Here is a 21,845-nt window from a genome sequence, read left to right as displayed (position 1 = left end):
CGTGCAACAGTATTTGTAAGCATTTCAATATGTATTAAAAAAACACCAGTATGGTCTGCMAGAGGAAACCATCGGGATCAAAGCCCAGTTGCTAGAGCTGCAACACTCAACCTGGTTGCTAGAAAGCAATGTGTAGGCTGCTTCCTGCGTGAAACCGGTTAGAAAGTGGAAAAATCCATGTGAATGACAGATGTTGACAGCAAGTCAGGACAGCAAGTGTGGGTTGCCTGGTCATGCCCACGGTGCTGAGCGCTTGGCTTTGCTTGTCACTGGCACTGGCACCATGGCCAGGAGCAAAACCAGTCATGCAGCCCAGTGCCCATGTCTGAGCTATGCCAAGATCAGGACACCAGCCCTGGTAGTGTGGGCTGCTGTGGTTTTCAAAGTCTACCAAAGCTGATGAGCAAGAAACCATCATAAGTGCCACAAGATTTTTCTCTTCATAGCTTTACAGTGATATAAACAAATATGTGAAAACCTTAAGATTTATCTTAAATGAAGCATACAAAACAAGGCAGCCTGGAAGCCTGAATGTCAGATCTGCCTTGGAATTATTAAAATCAAAGAAAAAAAAAMCAAAACTACCTACCTTTTCACCCCATCTTGTTGGCAAGAAAGAAACCCAAATATACTGGATACATGAACAAGCTTTTGCTCTTTTACACATTTTACATCTATCTAAAAGACTGCATAGTATTTATAAATATTATGTGTGGGATCTTAAGGAGTGCTCRGTATTTGTCTAACTCTGCTTCCATTGACACAAGCCAGTATTTCATCATTGGTTTCAAATACATTTTAGACACTTAACTCCAGTAGTTAATCATATTAACATTCAAGACTTAATTTCAGTGTATTTGTCAAGACATACAAGCTTGGTTATGCATTCATTTATTTAGTTTTCACTGACAAAAAGTCTTATTTCAAGCCAATATTGTTGCTTTTACAAGTATGGGATACWATGGTTTAGCCAGCAAGATGCTGTGTCTTGAAGAAAAATAGCTTTATTTGACATCCTATCTATTCATGGGTCATTAGCTTCCTTAYGTTTTTAAACACCTCAAAACTGATGTGGGGTACAAATGCAATAGASTTTGACATGTTTACTGGGAAAGAAAAAGGAAGGAGAATAGCAGGGAAATTCTACTGTCAATATTTAGAAGCAGATTATGCTTTCTRTGTACCTTCTGTAGGTATTTTACTTGACACTGTCTTTTCTGAAGGGTCRTGGCTCAACAGGACACATTCACTTATCATTGTGCCTGTCACCAAGCGACCATGAGCAGCCTACCCTCACACTGACCTACATCGAGGGTTGCAACTCCTTTTCATGTGACAACAAGAGAACTAATTAATCCTGATAACTGAGGAATCTCCTCCCATGGGGAAAGGGGTGATTTTTTTTGGATGTATTTTATTTGTTGTGGAAGACTCATTTGATACACATGGAAAGTSAGTCAACAGGGTTGCTTAATTAATGAGCAAACATTAATTTAGATTGCAAAAGTTAGCCCCTCTAAGTAAAGTAAGGGAAGGACAATTTTTTTATGAAAGCAGACAGCAATCTGTAATTTGCAAGGTTAAAAAAAAAAAATCTTTCTTCAATTGTCTTCTGCCCTGCAAAGAAGATCTGATCCTCTTCCAAATTAAGTAAATAATATTTTTAATTACCTGTTAACCAAAAAAACCCACTGATCACAAGTCATGACAAAAAGATAAAATAAATTAAGATGAATGTATTTTTCCAATATTATGTGAGTCCTATTCTACAGACAAATGAATAACCATGCACCCATGATGAATTTCCACTAAAAATTGATTTCTGCTAAATTTTGATTTCTCTTAAAARTTATAGGTTTTCTGAACTCAAAATTGGGACCATAATTTGGGTTATTATTCCCCTTCAGATTTTCCCAGTTTTTACYTTACAAATTTCTTTTCACACACTGAAAATTTCTGCTACCTTTGACTAAAGAAAGCAAACCTGAAAGATTAGCTTTAAGACTTAGTTTTAAAATAATTACAATATTAGTAGCTACTATAAATTTCCTTGAAGTTAACAGGTTTGATGACTTTCTAATATCTTTTYCATAATTTGTGGCTGTGACTGTCTTCCAGCCACTCCAGTTATCCTCAACATGTTGACTAATCTTTTTTTCACCTGCACAATGAGAGGTTAAGGAGAATGATCAGTTTATCTTTGCAGCTTCAATGTGTACAAAGAATCTGACCTCCTGGGTTTAAAGTGCCATCTGTGGGAAATAAAGTTTCTGTCATGAAGTAATTGTTCCAGCCACTGTTGGATTTGCACATGTTTTACCACTTGTTAAATATAACCRAGCCTTTGAGGGTTTTACCCATCATTTCCTCCTGATTCAAACAATCAGCAGAAATGTATTYTGTAGAGGACACTCCTGCACTAGAAAGAGAGTGCAGGTGATTTCTTATCAGGGTCTTCACCTCTCTTTGCTGCTTAAAACATCRGTCATACAGTTCAAATACAGCCCAGGGCTTTGCTCTTGCTTATGAGCACTTCCTTATGGTCATTCCACCAAAGGGAATGGGAATGTGCAACGTGTGCAACTAATAAACACTTGCAGAATCCAGACAGAATGTGCAGGAAAATGGCAATATCCAGTGGGTTGACCTTCAGTGCGTCTCCAGGGAAAATGAGAAGATTCTGATCTTCAGCAGTACCCTAATCAGAACATGGCCACTAGCTCACCTCATATGGAGTATAAGGCTTTACTCCATTTTGTAAGGAAACCTAGGATATCAGTAGTTTTCTTTATTTCAGAGCTGTGCTTGACAAGCTATTATATTACCATCTCTTTGAAAGGTATTTTTGTATTACTATCTCTTTGAAAGATTCTTCAAGCCATTCTGTAAGTAAATACAGCTTACTTTTTTGGTCAAACGGTCATACCTATCCATAATTGCAATTACATCAATATACTAGTTGACTCCATTAAAAGAAAAAAAACCAAACATATAGAGGGAGGGGGAAAGAGAGAGAGAGAAAGAAACAAACTCATGGTCAACTCTTAGGAGCCACTTGAAGTTTCAATTTACATCTGACCATATGGAGAAGTCCTGACCAAGGGGTTCTGCTAGTTTAATCAACACTGAGATCCTCATCAGCATCAATACTTGTATTTATAAAGACCRGAGAACTTTTAGGGAGAGTTGTCTTAAATTTTGTGTGGTGAATGGAAACAMAACTTTTGTTTCCCAGTTCAAAGTGTGACTGTCTGGCCTGGTCCTGCCACAGGACTAGAGAGAGAAGGGAGCACCCTGGATAATGAAGATTTCTATTTCTGTGAGTGCTGGTGGCTGAGAAGAACTACTACCAGAAGGAGACACTCTTCTATCCCCATGGCACCAACAGTCCCCATCTCATCTGTCACCAAGGTTTCTGCTGCGCAGGGGCAGGCAAAGAAGGCCCTGGTTCCTGCTCCCAGGGGCAAAAGCAGCTTCTCCATTGCCTGTACTGTGAAACAGTCTCCAGGAAAGACCTACCATGAGCCAAAACATCACCACCCTGAGACTCAAAGTGCTATCTCCAAGTCTTTCAGGTGTTGTCTAAATCCCCCTTCTAAAGGAAACCTCACAGTTATCTAATTTCACAGCACTTCTCTGAAGTAAATCCAGACTTCCCACCTGAAGCCTGCAGAAGAGAAACTARGGCAGCTTAACTGTGAGAGAACAAGGAGACATGCCTTTGTCCCAAGCTGAAATTCACAATTGTCCAGATGAGCAAATTCAYGCTCTGAAGCAGCAAAATGTGACCACTATTTCTAATGATGCAGAACTTTGCAGGTCAATTAAGAGCCAAGAGGATTTACAAGTGCTAGCAGATGCGGGTCCCTGGACTCAGGGGTAGTTTTGCACTTGTTTCCTGTTGGTTCCTGTGCATAGAGAGGCACCATGCGTGCTGGCACATAGCTGGCACACAGAAACACCCTCAGGGTAGAAGCAGTAGCTCAAGCTGTATCACTCCTTAAGAGATTCATCACTTGCACACATCTCTGTGGTGACTGAAGTATCTTCTCTTTTGCATTTAAGACCAAGAAGATTCTTGGATGCCGTTTACTTACAACGTACACGTACATGCACAAAAATTATCAGTTCATTGGTTCATCCCTTCTGGGTCCAAAAGGGACATTCCATTTATTCAGTCTCATGTTCTGCAACACATGCCTAGTCATTTCTGGATCATATCCTTAAGTTTGATCAATCTCAATTATAATTTAAGAATTTAAAGTACCATGGGGACATAACAGCCAGCCAAAAAATAATGATAGGTTAATGGATGGCAAAGCTGGGCTGCTCTATGATACACATTGTAGCAGGGTCTGAACAGGATAAGGTTTGTAACAGTAGATTAGATGAATTCTGAGCTGACCAAAAGCCTTGACCATGACTCCTTGCTGTGGAACTAAAAATGAGTCAGCAGGGAAAATGGATGTGCAACTGCCCAAAGCAGGCCTTCATAGGCATAGAAAGGTGTTTGAACAAGTGTGTCCCTTCYTTTTTAGTTCTAGATCTCAGAGCAAGCTGTAATTTATTTACTCTCTGTATGTACTTGCTGTTCCTAGATGTGCATATACACTGATGTAGGATTAAATGTTACAGAGGCAAAGAAAAACACCCAGTTGCTAAAAACAGCACAATAGTTCTGATAACACTTCATTAACACTCACRAGCAGTACATACTGTCATACCAATATTGCCAATAGCTGAAAATGAAAATATGTATTTCACAAATAACTGCCAGATGTTTTGCCAGTATTTGCCCGAGCTAGGTCAGGTGGCTTTTATAGAAACCTGTGGAGAAGCTGTTCCGTTAAAGAGCAGTGCAGGGTTGTTCATTAAGAACTTTAGATGCAGAAATTAAACAAACTGAAATCTCAGCTGGTTATTTGACATAAATATCTTTCCAGTTACTRCCAACTGAAATGATTAACATTTCTATCATACTTGGGCAAGCAAGGCCATGCAGTTCAGTGTTCCGTGCGCCACAAGATCTGGCACTTGCTTGTTTGAAGGCACTTGCTTCACCAACTCATCAGAAGATTGTGTCTTCTTTGCACTAAACTCACCAGAGACTTCCATGCATGAGAATAGGGACTTTATACAATGCTAATAAAAAAATAAATTTCCGTATTCCAGAGAACCTGAGAGAAAAATAATCTCASTTTCCTGAGATTTCCTCAGTTTTACATCAAGTTTTAAAATCTTGAGAAACACAGGATCTGAAATRAGCAGCTTGGCCAATATCTAGCCTGATGAAGGTGCTTGTTGCATTGGTGATACAAGGTGTACATACTTTGAGAGAAGAAATAATACCAAACATAGCCACAAATTTTTATTTCCTGATGAAATATGAATTGAAAATGGACGTCTAAATGTACAGTCTGACACCTCCTTTATGAACCCTTGTGGGATCACCACTTTGATAAACCCCACCCAGGAAGAAAAACACACACACATGCATGATGTGTGCTAAGAATAAGAGAGAAATATCACAGTTGCGTCCACCTTAGTCTGGTCTTCACTACAACAGAGTAGATGCYCAGCTTAAAACCAAAACAAAACAGGTGCACTGAGGCTGGTGATAGCAGAGTAAGCTATGGCAACACTTTCACACCCTCATTCAGCACAAATCCATGTGGCTCTCACACCTCTCCCCCTTGATGTGCCTGTCCTGGCCCCTACATGGAGACCCCGCTCCAGCCGTTCAGATGAGAAGTGGCTGTGGTTCCATCATTTGCCCACTAAAGGGTATGCCATGTGATCAGCCACTAGCATTCACCCACGGGTGTCATTTTGTGTCTCCACACATGACTCAGCCTGTGCTGCTCAYACAGCATAGAGAGCCCCATCCAGACTATGCCCATGAGGCATCAGATCCACTTACTGACATGTGTCAGCAACCACTGTGCCTCTGGTCTAATTCTACCATGACAGATCCTAGCACATCATCATCAGTTTAATATTCCTCAGGAAAGTTCATCMCCTTAATTAGAGAGTAGAAAATTATTGATATGGTATAAAGAGAAAGTAAGTGCACTAAAATTGACACAAAGATAACTTATAATTCCTAGAAATTTAGAGTAAAGCTGTAAATTTTCTTGACCCAATTAAATTTCTTTACCAGTTTGACACTTAAATTTGTTACAGGTTACCTGGCAGAACAAATRAAGCAATATAATAGGACTGACTTGGAAGACTCATACAGACAGACAAACTGCCTACCCGCCAGTAACTTATGAGCTCAGCCAGCAACACAGGCYTGTCACACTCACCCGGGGCTGTAGTAATCATAAAGCTTTAGGCACAGAAACAAATTACAACTATGTAAAAGAAAATGTAAAGCAAAGTTGAAGGATTTCCACTTTGCTGGAGGCTGCTGGTTATTATTTCCAAAGATCCATCATTACAACCGAACTGTCCTGTAGCTCTCTGAGACGAAAAAACAAGTCAGGAACTGACTTTCCATCCACTCCACTTAAGCCTATAAAACAGAGCTATAAGTAAAACCTCTGGGTTCAAAACAAGAGCAAATAAATAATGCAGCACAACAATTTAAAACAGAGAGGTGAGAAGAGCTGGAACAGTCAGCACAGAGGAGTTCCTTGCAATCAACTGGGAGCAAACACCACTTTGCTGTTAAATGAGATTTAAAGCACAAAGTCCAAGGTAGATGCACATGCAGAAATCCTCTGGCAAGCTTGCCTATGGCTCAATTAAATTAGGAAATTATTGTCAATAATRCTTATAAAATAGGTGAGGGTGATTGTCAGTTGTATCACCACAYGAGACAAAGAAAGGTGGGGTTTCCCCCCAAACACTTTCAGTTCTACAGAGCAAGAAGATTATAAAATATAATGTGATTTAATTTCACTATGTAATATCCACTTGCATACACACAGGCAACAATTAAATTTTAATTTCCTTGACCCTCCCATGGTTTCTTAGTAAATAATATTGGATTTTAGATCATACTACAAAAAAAAAAAAAAAAMMAAAAAACTCCCCTATGGAAAATTTTATCAATTAGCCTTGTTTCCTGCAAGGCTTCTTGAACCTTCCTTGAAGATCAGATGTTGGACACCATTAAAGAATGACATGAAGCTAAATAGAGCCCTTGTCTGATCCAGGATGGCAACTCCCACTTCTGTTAACATCACTCTATGGTGTTCCTGATGAGAGGTTTTTCCACAGAGGAATGACAATGGGAACAAAAGGGGTGAATTCCTTCACTCTGTGTCAAGAAAGAATCCCACAGGAAGGACGCTTAAGTGAGCTATGTGGAATTGTGAAATTCCTCTCAGGAAAAGCCCTCACACTCATCCCTTGTCGCTCCCCATGCACTAAGCAGGGGGTCTGTTCCCAGAGCACAGGATGTTCCTGAGGGAACATCTGAGGAGCAGAGACATCTGCTCACAGGCTCCCTGTTCTCAAGGACCTCTGTGTCCTGCCTGTTTCACCCATTTCCAGGCACTAAGTGGAAATAATGTCACAACATTGCCACAGCATCTTCATCCCACTGAAATCTTAGAAGCAGCTGCCTTCCAGCCCCTTGGCCAACCTTCAGCTTCCTTAACAGCAGAGACCCTTGTTTCAAGGTCATAGCTCCCAAAGAAGAAATACAACCTAAAAAGAAGTTGTATTGCACAAGTGCCATGTATCAGTGAATGCTGGAAAAGCAGCACCAAGACCCAGAAAAGTCATGCCAAGAGAAATCAGTGTTAACAACATCATAAAGGGGTGACTTAACTTTGTGGATACGGATTTCAGTTATGAAAAATGAACTGTATTTTGAGGGGAAAACAACAGATAGGGTAAAATCAGATCACCATGAACATGAACCTTTTGCTTCTGTGTAAATACAAGAAAAACAAAAGTCAAGGAAAGACGATTAATAATCTATTAATTATTGCACAAGCATCTGTAATGGTCTTGAACATACTGATGCATTGCCAGCTAAATCACCCTCCTCTTCATCTTTAGTCTCGCACATCTCCACTCACTGTGCCACACAAAAAACACCCCAAACTCAAACATGACTTAATAGAGAAAAAACAGTCATCCCCATTTCCTGTCCAAATTTCTTCATACATCTCAATGTATATCATCAGAAAAAAGTATTTCTGAAATCTGTAGTTTATATATCTTTTCCCATGCTGTTGGYTTCTTAATCTGTGAGTACTTTGCTTAGTTCCATCATGGGTTCATTGTGCTGGTTATAAAGGCATGATGCTATGCCATGCTTGGCTTTGGAGAAAGCACTAATGCCTGCATTTTCAGTTTCCCAACWCTTGCTTGCAGCATAACTTTTTCTTTTAAGCGTCAGGGTTTACATCGCAGTGATCTCCAACTGTAGGAGAATGAAACTGAACTTCTGCATCTCAGTAAGAGAAAACTGTGTGGACACCTTCCTGACAGCCACTGAACCAATGTTAGGATAAGATGTTCCCCATGGTGCATCAAGAAGTGAGGCCATTCCCAGCAGAGGATGCCAGGGAAAAGTTGCTTCCCAGTTGCAGGAATATGTACAATAAGGATGCATCACAAGGGCAAACAGAGAAGAGCCTGGTTCTGTCTGTGGGTAGAATTCATGCTCAAATACATACAGATATATTTTTTTACATTCTCACAAATACTGATAGAGAGGAAAAAAGAGACTACTGGGGGCAGGGGTGAGATCTGAAGACAAAACATATCATTGGAGGGAGCAGTTCGCTTCTTGAAGGTCTCACACTCAYAAGAGAGACTTGTCTCCAAGTGCAGAGATGACTGTGATCGGGCATCCTGTATTTCATGCAAAACCTACTCTTGCAGAGCTCTTGCTTCCCATTYCCCCTGGGGCTGCAACAGGAAGTCCCAAACCCTGACTCTGGGAGATTCAAAGGCACAATTTTGCTGCTGAAGTCCCATCACAGCCCCTCTGGACACAGACTTCTGAGACACCAAACCTCAGTCTTCTTCTACTGAGCTTCTTCCTTTCCCAATCTCAGTCGGACATGGAAAGTAGCAAACTGATAAACAGTGTGTTGGAAGTTTCCAAACCACATTAAAGAGTAAGGACTTATCAACTGTCCTSAAAATCCGGACAATTTCCTTTTGTCTTAGACACCCACACAGTGAAGAGCTACTGGTTTCAGTCTTTGAAGCATCTGACAAAAAATAGCTTGTTTGTTATTGTTCGGATGTAAAAAAAAAACCCAACACCATAAAAAACCCTCTCAAATCTCCCCAGTGATAAATTTTTAGGGTTTTAAATATATTGTGTGCTTCTGGATATGGAGATCTTTACTGCACCACAGTCCAAGTCCTGATTTAGTCCAGCACAAACTGTAAATCCAGAAGATGCCAGCCCAGCCTGAAGGAGGTGTTCCAAATTTACACCAGCTGTAAGAGAATGAAATCCAGTTTTGTGTGGAGTATGTGAGCAAAACACCTGTCYGGTAAAACATCAGTAAGCTGTGTAAGTGATTTTCTTTATCAATATCAGAAGGTTTGAAGCTTTAATGCCATATACACATTTATTTTAGATCTGTATTATATAGCAATGTTTAACTTTTCTGCTTTATGTGAATACAGTCTGGAATTTTTTAGGGAGCCCTCTTTCTATGAGGGACCAGAAGAAGTAGGAAAGATGGTTTTTCTGAACTTTATTAACAACTCCAGCCCTAATCCTGAATTAGACCTTTCTGTTYGTGTCATTGTTTCAGCAAGTACTCAAATCAAATTGAAACATTAATATATGAACTTCTGTCTGAACAGCACTTYCAGAGAAGTCAGGTTAGTTATTGCAAGAAATTAACCTCAGCACTGATTAGATTTGACCTGGAATTCTTACTTCATTTTTTCCAGCTGACCATGAAATTGAAAAGTCCACTGGGGATTTTGATGTTCTGGTTCCAACTGAAATAACTGACATCATATAGTGCTGTTCACAGATAAGACTGTAATAGAGTCTATTTACCTTCCAGCTGCTAATTGTGAAGTACTGCTTTCATGTAGAAAGCCAGAAATACAGCTGGCAATTCAGCTAAATCACTAGTTTATGTTTCTGAAAACATGGCACTTAAGCCTTGATCCAGGCTGTASTCTGATATTTTCCGGGTTTAAACACAGTCCTTCCAATCCCAAATGCTAGTAATTAAAATTATAATCATACAAAGTCTAGGATTGGGAAAATGAATTTAATACAGCAACCATATATTTGTGTGGATCGTTATGTGTACAGTCATTAGCAAGCATGTGCAATACAATTTGTAGAATAAATATATTTAAATATGAAGAAAATGTATGTGAGTATTATGTCAAACCCAGGGAAAAAAGTATTGTTCTTTCCCAAGTTAACCAAAATATGCGTGTGCACAAGAGAGCTGAAGTACCCAACAGTCACATGTCAAATAAATTCARTTTCCTCAATCTCATTTTTCAAATGAGGACTCTCAAAGCTTGTAGTCTGTATGTTGCTTTGGGGAAATTTCAGTAATTAAATAGCTATATACGAGCCAAAACACCTCCTTCTGTCACCTCCTTATGAAGCTCTTTCCAGGGYCCTTCCGAACCACTCACTGTTTCACCTGCAAGCAAATGGAAGCTCAGCAGACACCTGCAGAGACTGAATTACAAGGGGGAGCAGTGATGGATTGAATTTCATCAAGAGCATGGAATCAGGAAGTGCTGGGCACCCGAGTAGGTAAATGAACAGTGACAGAGGGTGAAATGGGAGGAAAAGCACAGGGAGATGTATTGTACAAACCATCCCAACACTGGACCAAGAACTTTGAAACCCTCCTTGCRAAGGCCACTATGAAGAGTTTTGCCAGCAGGCCAGAAGCATGGTCAACTTATTTGTGATGTCCAAAGAAAGCTGAGCAAGAATGCTTTTCCAGAAACAAACAAAAAAARCAGCAAAATTAATCAGTCCAAAATTGTTTAAATTCTAATTTGAGCACACTTTCTTGTACATTGGAGGGATATGAATTTCCAGCAAAAAGTTGTAAGGGCACTTAGCCAAATGACAAAGAAGCAACTTTCCAATGTCTACAGCACCTGAACTGACCTTGGGATGTTTGTCCCCAGTGCCCAGAGCGCCAGGTTTTCCCCTAAGCAAGCCAAGTTTTTTCCCACTGGGATTGGTCTAGGGTGCACATGAACAGGAAGGTGAAACAGGGTCTCTCACAGCTCCTGGCGCACAGAGTCCACCCTCTCCCTGGGCAGTGGGTTTGCCATGATCTGCACAATGGAAAACCTTTCCGACAGGAAAGAGGAAGCCGGTCCCCTAGCMTAGCTGGTCACTGCAGGAGCCCATGTGGGAGCAGGACGCCGAAGTTCAAACTCAAGCTGTGAAGGAAGCTTGGCAAGGATCTGAACCCACATTTCCTGTATCCAGGGTGGGTGTCCCATCCCTGTGCCTATTTCATCCTGGGCATAAGAGCCTCCTAGGCRGAGACAAATAATGTGGGGAAATTAGTGCTTTCCTGGGGAAAAGAAAGAGGAAAAAAAGTAGAAGAATACCTATATATCTGTATCAAAGCTGATGAATCAGCACTTCCCGAGCAGGAAAACGTCTCGTCGGAGCAGCCCCGCCAGCTCTCCTCCCGGGCAGCCTCAGGCAGCGAGGCCGCTCCCGTGGGCTCAGCGGCGCGGAGCAGACCGAGCCCCCCGCCACTCGCCAAGGGCAGCGTGGCTGGGCGAGCGGGCGCGCCGCTAGCCGCAGGAACGCGGGACCCGACGGCTGTCCCACGGGTAGCTCGGCTTTTCCCTTCCCCACCCGGTTTTTTTTCTCGCTGCTCGCCTGCCGCCAGCYCCTTTCTACAGAGAGCCGTCCCCGTGGGAGTGGGAGCAGCCCACGGCCGGACGCCCTGTCCCGGAGAGAACGCAGGAGCCCCGTGTGGGACACAGGGAGCTCGTGCGTGGAAAGGCTGCGGAACCGCCGGTCCGCCCCTCTCCGCGGGGTATCCCTGCAGATCGGCGGCCTTACAGAGCGATGAGCCCACGCGGGACTCGCATTTGCCCGGCCACCACGCACCCCTGMTCCCAGGTGACCAGCCACGCAACGCTGGGACGCACTGTCTATCCACAGCGCTCCGGCCCACCGAGACTGGCTCTTGGCTCAAAGTAAAATAAAACTCATTTAAGAACATCAAATCTGCAGTRATCCATCCCGGTACACTCAGCATTGCGGGATGCAGGCACCCGAGAGCAGCTCCATCCCACTCTCCAGCAAGACCCCCGGGCCACCCCCGCAGGCAGCGCCCGCGGATGCTCCGCCGACCTGCTCGGGCTGGAGACAGAGGGACTTGGATTTTTGCGATCAAAACGCACACCTCTGCCGTTTCAGGGACAGAACTGGGACACTCGAAAACAAAATACGAAGGACAGAAGCGGGCCCTRCAGCCAAGACATGCTCTCTTTCTGTCTTTCCGTGATGCACCGGTTTGGACAACTCCCGATGATGTGGAGCGGTCACCTGTGCGTGGGAGAAGCTCGCCTCCACTCCACCACTGCCTTCTCTGGGGTAGGAGAAGCCCTAAAGCTCCGCACCGCCGGACCCGCCGGGCACGCCGACAGGGATACAGAGGATAACAACTGCTCAGGGATGAGGCGTTTCGCCGCTCCCTGAAAAGCGAAGATCATTTCCCCGGTACTGCCCGGAGGAGAGGGGCKAAGGAAAGGCAGGTGCCCGCCGGCTCCAGGCGACAAGCGGGAGCGGCGGGACCGGTCAGGGGCGCAGCCAACGGGGAACATCACTGAGAACCCGTAGCGGAGAGCTCCGCGCAGAGACGGGTCTGAYTGGCGGCAGCGCGTCCCGGAGGTCCCTTACCTGCGAGCAGGAGGGCGGCTCCCAGCAGCACTGAGAGCAGCTGGCGGGGCATGGTCCTGCCTGCGGGARCGCAGGGCTTTTTCCCTGACGACGGCAGCGAGGCAGGGTCAGAGCCGCCGGCTGGGGTCCGACCGGCTCTCCTCGGTCCCGGGCGCTTCTCGCGGTGGCGGAGATAACGGCACAGCACGGCGCGGAATCCGCATCCAGCAGCCCCCGAGTCCTACCCACCCRCCCCGGTCCGGCCCGACCCGACCTGCGGAAATGGAGTATCCGCTGCGGGCCGCTGTGCCAGCTTCACCTCCTGCGGGCATCAGATACCCGCCAGACCCAGCCTCGCTGATTTATAACTTCTCCACCCCTCGCTGTGCACCCCTCCGCCCCCCCCGCCCACATCCTCCGCCGGGAGCACGCCCTCCCCGGGACCCGTCCCCCCACGTCCGTCGGCGGGCACGCTGTCGCTGCCCCGCGGGTCTCCCGGTCCCGGCCGCCCCCCAGGGAGTCCGGCCGTGCCGTCCCGCCGGAGCCCGGCGCTGGGCTGCTTCCAGGCCCCGCGGCCGCAGCGCTGCAGGGGCGGGCAGCGGGACTCGTCGCCCGCACGTCGCCAGGCTTCCCCGCGGAGGGCGTGCAGCAGACTCGCGATCCCTGGACCAAACGCTGAGCGGTGGGGTCCCCATTCCGCCGAGTCCCTCTCTGGTTCGCGGGAGAACCCCGACAGCTCCGCGTCCCGTCACTGGCTGCTAAGCCAGGTGCCGGCTCGGGCCGGGGCCATACAGCCGTTCCACCCGGCTGCCGGGCGGGATGCTCGGAACACCCAAAAGCGCTGCCAGTGCCTCAGGGGGCCGGGGCTCCGCTCCCCGCCTTCCCCGCGGAGAAGGGCAGGCAGCCCTGCGAGGGACGTGATCCAGATCAGCAGGGTCCCCAGCCAGCAGCACTGAGAGCGCTCAGAGCAGGGAAGCCAGGAAGGGGCAGCACCGGCTAAGCATGCTTAGGGAATCTGCCCTGCCAGTGCTCCTGCTGGCATTTACTGCCCTGTAAYATCCAGGGAAGCACTGGAAATACAGTTCTCCTCCCTCTGCACACACCTCACCTTTCCCATACATATTTTATGAAAATCAGCAGGGATCCTGTGACAGCAAAACTCAAGGCCTGTGTTTCCACCTTTTCCCTGTGTAACCACAGAAAGGCTGTTAGGTGAGTCAGGTCTTTGGTTTGACCCAGTATGGCCCTTCCTATATTTTTATGCTGTGAAATAAGCACAGGAGTGTCTGCATGGTGCAGSTAAATATCATCCCCATTTTACAGAGAAGGAAATGGGGGTGCATAGAGAGGTTAGGCAGCTAGTCCAAGGTCATAGGAAGCTGGTGACAGGAGATACAAATAGAACTCAGACCTCCTGTGTCCCACCAGACCATCCTGTGCAAGAAAAAAAAAAAAAAATAAGAAGTTGGTTTTGTTTTTAACTTGAGAACTGTTTAGCTTTAAAGTCTGTGAGAATATTTCCTGCACGCGTCTGTCCTACTCCTATTCATAAGCTACACCCTCAGCTACAAATTTAAGTCTGCTTTTTCTAATCTTCCTGCCCCCAGCTGAGACCTTGAAAATAAAATAGCTATGGATACCTTCCCCCTCAGCTGCTCACACCATGTGGGGAAGAACCCAGAGGTTTCTTTCCCGAAGAGGATGACTCACACAAAATCACCTCCTCCACTGGAGAGGACAGCAGCTGGGAAAACAGCCAGGGAGGACAGACCAGCAAGAGCTGGGAGGGACACTGGGCATTCTGACAGCTTAGACCCCCTAGGAGGAAGGCCCCCTATGGAAGGACCTCAYAGAACAGTTTGTGCCTGTCTTTGGCCAACCCAGTGCTGAGTACGTGCTGAGTCTGAGATGAAGCAGACCCCATCACGAGCCCAGCGGCTGTGCCACACCAGTTCTTCCCCATCCTCTTCACATTTCCTACGTCACAGCTGCATTCACTCTTGGCTCTCCAAAGACTACCTTATTTTGGCAAGTTTCTTCGTTCTTCAACAGATGTCATAAACTCCCGATCCACTCAAGTAGCTGAGGACCAGAGAGGCCAAACCTTAAGATGTGCTCCTAATCTCTCTTCATTCTTTTATATGCAAAAGTCAGGGAGAGATGAGATGTGGAGCTTGTAGACTGAAAAGACCCCAGTAGTAAGATAGAGGGAAGAAGGAAGAAGCAGATATTCCTATAAAGCAGAATGAAAATAGGACGCTTGTGCCTGGAACTGGATGAAACAGTCTAAACACCTAAGTTGAAACATCCAGACAGATGGACAATGCATGTGTGAAGAGGAGGGTTGTGTGGAATTGCAGATTTTTGTGTACTACAGTCATGCAATTCACAACACTTAGTAGGGTGCAAAATAACTTTGAAGAGTAGTTTAGGTGCTTTAGCTGGACAAACACTAAGGAGAGAATCATAGATCTGTCCCAGGCAAAAATCTATCCTGCAGGCAACATGATCTCTTCAAACCAGAATCTTAGGCCTTGGTCTGATGCTAAGTAGTGAGTGGTGAAGACAAATTTGTTCGTGGAATTCAACCATTACTYGCTGAGGTGAACAGCCCTGGTGCAAGCACATTTCACAGCAGAGAAGGGGATCATGGAGAACAGAGTGAGTTTCTAGAGCCAGGGAAAACCAAAGAGAGGGTTGAGGCCCAAATGGAGCTGGCAGCTTGCACAAGAGAGGTTGACTCAGCGTGGGACAGAGCCAGGAGTGACACTGGCTGCGCCCACTCTCTCATAGAGAGGCCCTGGGGAGYGCGAGAATGAATCTGGGGAAGTCCCACTTGACTGGAAGCTGGCAAATGTCCTAGGCTTCTAGAAGCACAAGAAGGATGACCCTGATAACCACAGGTCTGTCAGGTGTTGCTGGAGAGCAGTGACACAGGAAAGCTCAATGGCAATTTGAATAAAAGTCTGCAGTGTGACTCATGTTAGTGACTTGTGTCAGTGAGTCCTGGCAGCCAGGAGGCCAAACACATCCTGGGCAGGYATCGGGCACAGCATTGCCAGCCGGGCAAGGGAYGGGATTGTCCTGCTCTGCTCGGCACTGGGGCGGCCTCACCTTGAGTGCTGGGCCAGGTTTGGGTGCCACAATATAGCAAGGACATCAAACTATTAGAGTGTGTCTAGAGGAGTGTGACCAAGATGGTGAATGTCCTCAAAGCAAGACTTAGGAGGAGCAGCTCGAGTGACTTTTTTGTTCAGCCTAGAGAAGAGGAGAATGAGGGGAGACCTCATTGTGGTCTATAGCTTCTTTACAAAGGGAAGAGGAGGGGCAGGAGTTTATATCTTCTTTTTGGTGACCAGTAATAGGCCCCATGGGAATAACAAAAGCTGGGTCRGGAGAGGTTTTGTACAGATATTAGGAAAAGGTTTTTCACTCAGAGGGTGACCCGTCACTGCAATAGCTTCCCCACTGTACCAAACCTGCCAGAGTTCAAGAAGTGTTTGAACAAATCTCTCAGGCACATGGTGTGATTCTTGAGGTAACCTGTGCAWGGCCAGGAGTTGGATTTGATGATTCTTGTGGGTCCCTTCCAACTCAGAATATTCTATGATTTCTTGTTTCTATGAATAACAGATACGTAACAGTTGTTATGTTCCCTTCAGCTCTGAAATGTGGGAAATTTCATTTTTCTAACATTTGTTAGAAATAYTATTACTAAATACTAGAAAGGAAAACAGCCAAATTTAGCAGCTGAGAGTAAGCCCTCTTTGAAACATTTCAGGCAAACATTCCTGCAAGRCTGATCATCTGCTCAATCTCCAGCACTATAGAAGCTGAAAAGGAGAGGAGACACAGCCTTCACAGTAGAAAACATTTGTTTGCAGTGTTCACTTGCAATCCAGCAGTACCTTGTATTGCTGAATTTTACTCTGCTCTGAAGGAAGATCAGAGTAAGGCTTTTGCTTGAATTAAAAGCAAACAAAAAGCTTTGCTTCCAAAAGTAAGGCTTTTGCTTGAACAACTCTCACATTTGACAATAAAATTATCAAGCTATCAGGCAGCAAAAGCACCAACTCTCTGATATGCATCTCTTGCCCCTTCCTGGCCAACAAGGCTCATTGTAACAAGAYAGAAAATAAGGAGTAGGAAATCTGATTGAGAAAGTGAGTAATGAAGGCACTCACATCTTAGGTCCATGCTGCACAGCAGACTACCATGACAAAGGAACAAAGACACTGCCCTGAGCACACAGGACTTTTGATAGCTGAAGACTCAACCAGGACATTGACCCCTGTCCGCTCTCTGTCTCTTGCATGTCTGGCTTCAGGAGTTCAGTGGAGTGGTAATTCCCTATGGATATGACTTTGTCAAGTCACTGGGACACATTCTGAAGTTGTGTTTTCTGCTCCCCAATGGAAACGGGGCACTTTGAATATCCTGAGTCAAGGCTTTAGCCAAATCTTCCAGGAGGAATTGCTTAGACATTTCCTGTGGACCTGGCAAATATAATCTCATTCACACCAGAAGCTGATATCCTCCCAATGTGACCTGATTMTTTCTAGTCATGGAAACAATTTCTTATTTGCCCCGATGCTCAAAATAGTTCTGTGTGGCACTGGTTCCAATGTTCAGAGCATTATACAAAAGGCCACCACCAGTACCTGCAGGAACAGATGCCTGCCCACAGGAGATTGCATGGGTCAGAGTTACAGCTGAGGGACATCATGATGTCTGTTGTACTCCCAGCAGAGGAGTAGACACCTCACAGGAGCAGACTAGACTGTCTTGAGATGGTCCCAAGCTCTCGTTGTTGGGAGAGAAGGAAAGGTGTCAAAGCAGAGCTGACTTCATCTTCCTCTGCAGATCCTCTGCAGAATCTGCATCTGCCAGCTGACTTCATACAAGATGACTGGGTGCTCACTRGATTGAAAATTTAATCAGGGCACCGTTTCAGTTGATCACCTGAAAACACTAAAATTTTTGCAGAATCAGTGTGAAGGGTTCCAGTGCTCTCTGTCTACCATCCTCCATTCCCATAGTCCCTTGTCAGTTCCACTGGCCCAGCTATTTCTAAGGCTTAGAACTCTCTCTGGGCCTCAATTTAAAATAGTTTGATGAAATCATCCAGGATGTAACTTGCATGCTTTCTATGAAGAGCCACTTATAGCCTGGGTCATTTCACTGGTACAGCGTAGAGCACATCATACAATAGGATATGCAGTGGACTGTGAGAGCTAGAAAAGTAATCTATCTTTTCATACTGATCTAGCTACTGGGGAGGCTGTAAGCTAGAGCAAGATGTGAGGTGAGATGGACTGGGTCTGCTCTATCCAAGACTTTCCTCTGACCTTCTTTTCTTCTCTCTTTTCAATGAGGTGTTTTCAATCACCATTATTTTGGCATCCTCTGGTAGGTGTCTTCAAGAAGCACACTATCAAGTAAATCCCATTTATCAAAATCGTTATAACTTTAGCTGCTATGTTACTTCGATTTGCCCAATGCATTAAAAATTGCATGTAAACTGAAGTAAAGTTCCTTAATTTTCTCTAGGACTGTGAGAAGTAAAAATTGAGACTTCTTCTCTGCACTACAGTGCTTACCAGGACAGCTCCTTACACCTGCTCCCAGGCACATGCATAGGTAAATGTATGCAGAAACATAAACTACAGCTGTGATGATGCTCTCCCTAAGCAAGGCTGAGCTTTCCCTTGTGTTGTACAGACTCTTGGCTCTGTACCCAGTCAGTGTTTGTGGCAAAGACAAACAAAAGCCACAGCCAAGAATTAATTTTGGAGAAGAACCTCACAGCACTGCTGTCCACCATTCACTGAAGGGTATGACAGCTCAGAGCCATGATTGGGTCACATCTTCATCCAAATCTCCCACCTGCACCAAACTCAGGTGCATTTCTGAGGGCAGACAAAGCAGTCAGCTGTCTAACCATAACAAGAAAGTAGAGGCAACGTGAGCACATAATTTGATGCTGCTCATTTTTCATTAGAATCAGTTAAGTGGCATGAGCAATTGATTAGGTTACCTGGTATTTTATTGGGAAGTTTGGAATACTTGGGCCTGGAGAGTATCCCCTTTCCAGGAGTTGCAGTGGCTGGAGCTCAGCTGGTCCAGTACAGGGTCACTGCCTCCTCTTGCAGTAGGTGATGTGGAGAAAGCCAGAGGAGAGAGTCTGCCCCTCCTGTTCCTTGGGAGTCGCTTTGAAACTGAAACCACAGCACTGATCCATGCTTGTGCTTCACCACAGCTCACACAGGTACATCTGTGCCAAGTCTTGTACCACTGTGGCCATACTGGGCAACCATCAGACGGGGTCTGACCCTGATCATTGTCTGTGTACCTGATTCTCCCCCAAACTTGCTGTTCCATATTCGAGCTCCTTGCTGGTATAGCAACTGCTCTCATGACCTGTTTTCTGCCCTTGGCTCACTTGAGAATCAGTAAGCCTTCACCAGTCTCTGGCACATCCAATATGACTTTGGCTCTGCCCACATCTCCTGTTCTGGTCAGGACCATACAGCAGAATGTTAGTGATTTCAATACCTTACTAAAAGCAAAATTACTACAATGCACGTTTTCTTACAAAATACTACAGAATGAATTTTATATGTGCATTCAGCAATATTTTACTGTACAGGAAATAAAAGAGTGGAACAAGAATTTTTTGTCCCTGAAAAATACAATAGAAGAACGCTAGTAAGCATTTCCACTGTATGCTGGACCCCACTCACATGCACACACACCTGCATCAATATGGGAATGACCTACTTCCACCATAGCTGGGTTAGTGTGGTGGTGATGTAGTGCTCTTGGCTTCATCTCCCAGGCATCTGAAATTTAGTTTCCAACCATTTCTTCTTCTTTTTATCCAAGAGGATATATATATATATGCCTTTCCTGGAGCCATAACTACCTGACCGTACCAGGATGAATGTTTAGAAAGAGCCAAGACCACATGAAAGGATTAACTACATATCCTCCCTGTGGCACTGGGCCAAGGTCACTGCCTTTCAGTGGGAAAGACAACCAGAAGGTCAGCAAAAGAACCACAAAACCAAACCAAAACATGTCAGAAAGGGAAAACTACCCAAGAAAATATTGGGCCATGAAAAGAAAACCAAACTTACAATGAAGAGCTCTTTTCCTCTACCACCCCAAGCACTAGCCCCCAGAGGCTTAGTGTTTCCCTCACCCTAACACAAACCAGGCCTTCATGCTGGGAGCCCACGCAGCTGCTGCTCACAGAGAAGGTGGTGACTCAGTGATGTGCACAAATGCCTATGGCCTGATTGTTTTGGAACAAATCAGATATAAAATGTGAGGAAAAGCAAACAGTTTTCTGGCCACAGAAATGATGTTCACAGGAGTGTCTTGGGAACTGTGCTGGGAAATGTGGGATACACAGAGCACTGTCAAGGTCCTGCAACACCAGAGTAATGCGTATGGTTACACCACATGTGCCCCAAATAGCAGGATCAGTGTACTCCCTGCCCCACGTGCTGTTTCACTTATACAGCCACAGGGAAAGCCATTTCAGGAGACAAGATTCAGGACACAAGCTTGGAGCTCTGGGTCCAGGGCTAAACTGGGCTAAATCAGTAGCRATGCAAAGCTACTGGAGAAATGGAAAGAAAGAAAATCCACTACAATATTTGCCCAGAACCTCACATAGCTGTCTCTAGCTGCAATGTTTATCTAAACATGTCAGAGATATCTCCAGCTCCATCTGCAAGTAGCAAGGAAGACTAAGGAGAGCTCCACTAGTCTAGTGAGRATAAAAGAGCTTCTTACAAAATGCACTAAAATTGTCTTTTCTTTCATTCTCCAGTTGTAACTGAGATTTTCAAGACAACAGTTTTATGATAGCTCTTATCCACAGAACATTTCCTTGAAAGTAAGCAAAAAAAGTAAAGCATAAAAGTGTTTTAAAACCCCCTAAACTAACTGACAGGGATAGTAACAAGATTATTTCACTTCTAGTTCCACGACATACTAGTGGTCATGCGGTCAGTCATTACTTCAGTGATGCAACGGTGTCATTTCCTTGCTATGAAATGAGCATCTTTGCTTCCTTCAGTGCAGGAAAACCGTAACTGGCAGACCAGYATGAATGGGGGATGCAGACAAGGGCTGCCTGCTGACTCAACAAGCCTATGAGCTGACCATCAGGTGCTTACATATCTCATCTGGGAACGCTCTCTTGCCTCTAGGTCCAGCACACAGAATCCATTATGGGTCTAGGAGGGAGAACGATCTGTGCACAAACTAACCTTACAAGTACCAGGATCTGCTGGTATGGTTCATGTGTGTCCTTACCTTGCAAATACACCGAGTCATTTCCTGAAGCTGAGGTTTAGGTCGTTGTGGGCAAAAAAGAGGAAAGATGAGAAGAGCAGACCAGAAGATTTTGATGATAGTTCTCTTGAGATCCTCAAAGTTTGCAATGACTTCTTCTCAGTCCCAGTAGTGGGCAGARGGAAGATGGAGAAGCCAACTTGGAGAAGCCAAGAACTGGGCTGCATTCACCAAATCCAAACCTATGTTTGCCTGAACACCATGAGGCAATGAAAACCATAACAWCATCTGAGGAACAATTGTGGAATATGTATTATATTTCAAACACACAGAGACTTTTTGCAGTCAAATTGGCCCCAAAGATCTAATTCAATACAGGGTTATGTCTTTTTTAACCCTATAATCTCTCCTGGGGATAACTGGATTAGAAAGATGCTCAAGCATTTTAACACGTGTGGTTTTCCTAGGACAACCATTCTGCAAGGGTGAAGATCCTTAGAAGAAGCTGGTTAAAACTTATTTTGTGGATTCGTACTTAACAGGTACCATGAGCTGTAAAAGGGCAGAGGTCTCAGCTTGGGTTTTTTTTTGGTTTTTTTTTTTTTTTTTTTTTTTTTTTTTTTTTTTTTTTTTTACTCTCTCAAATGGAAACAGACTCTTTTTTTCAGGTCGTGTTTTTTTTCCCCCCGAAGGAGATAAGCAGGCTGCG

The 21,845-nt window shown here is 44.8% G+C and overlaps 1 protein-coding gene across 1 annotated transcript in view; it reads right to left on the bottom strand.

Moving 5' to 3' along the window:
• FLT1 (fms related receptor tyrosine kinase 1) overlaps positions 1-13,176 on the bottom strand; it is a 108,308-nt gene extending 95,132 nt beyond the window's left edge. Inside the window, exon 1 of the mRNA XM_057366678.1 lies at positions 12,851-13,176. Coding sequence (XP_057222661.1) covers positions 12,851-12,902 — 52 coding nt within the window. The 5' untranslated portion in view covers positions 12,903-13,176. The remainder of the gene's footprint in view (positions 1-12,850) is intronic.
• Positions 13,177-21,845: the final 8,669 nt, after the last annotated feature.

Source organism: Malurus melanocephalus, unplaced genomic scaffold (assembly GCF_030028575.1).
Source record: "Malurus melanocephalus ecotype Western Australia unplaced genomic scaffold, MMel_1.1 scaffold_70, whole genome shotgun sequence".
Classification (NCBI taxonomy): Eukaryota; Metazoa; Chordata; class Aves; order Passeriformes; family Maluridae; genus Malurus; species Malurus melanocephalus.
Note: the sequence above shows the minus strand (reverse complement) of the source record. Positions and strands in the feature narration are given on the sequence as shown.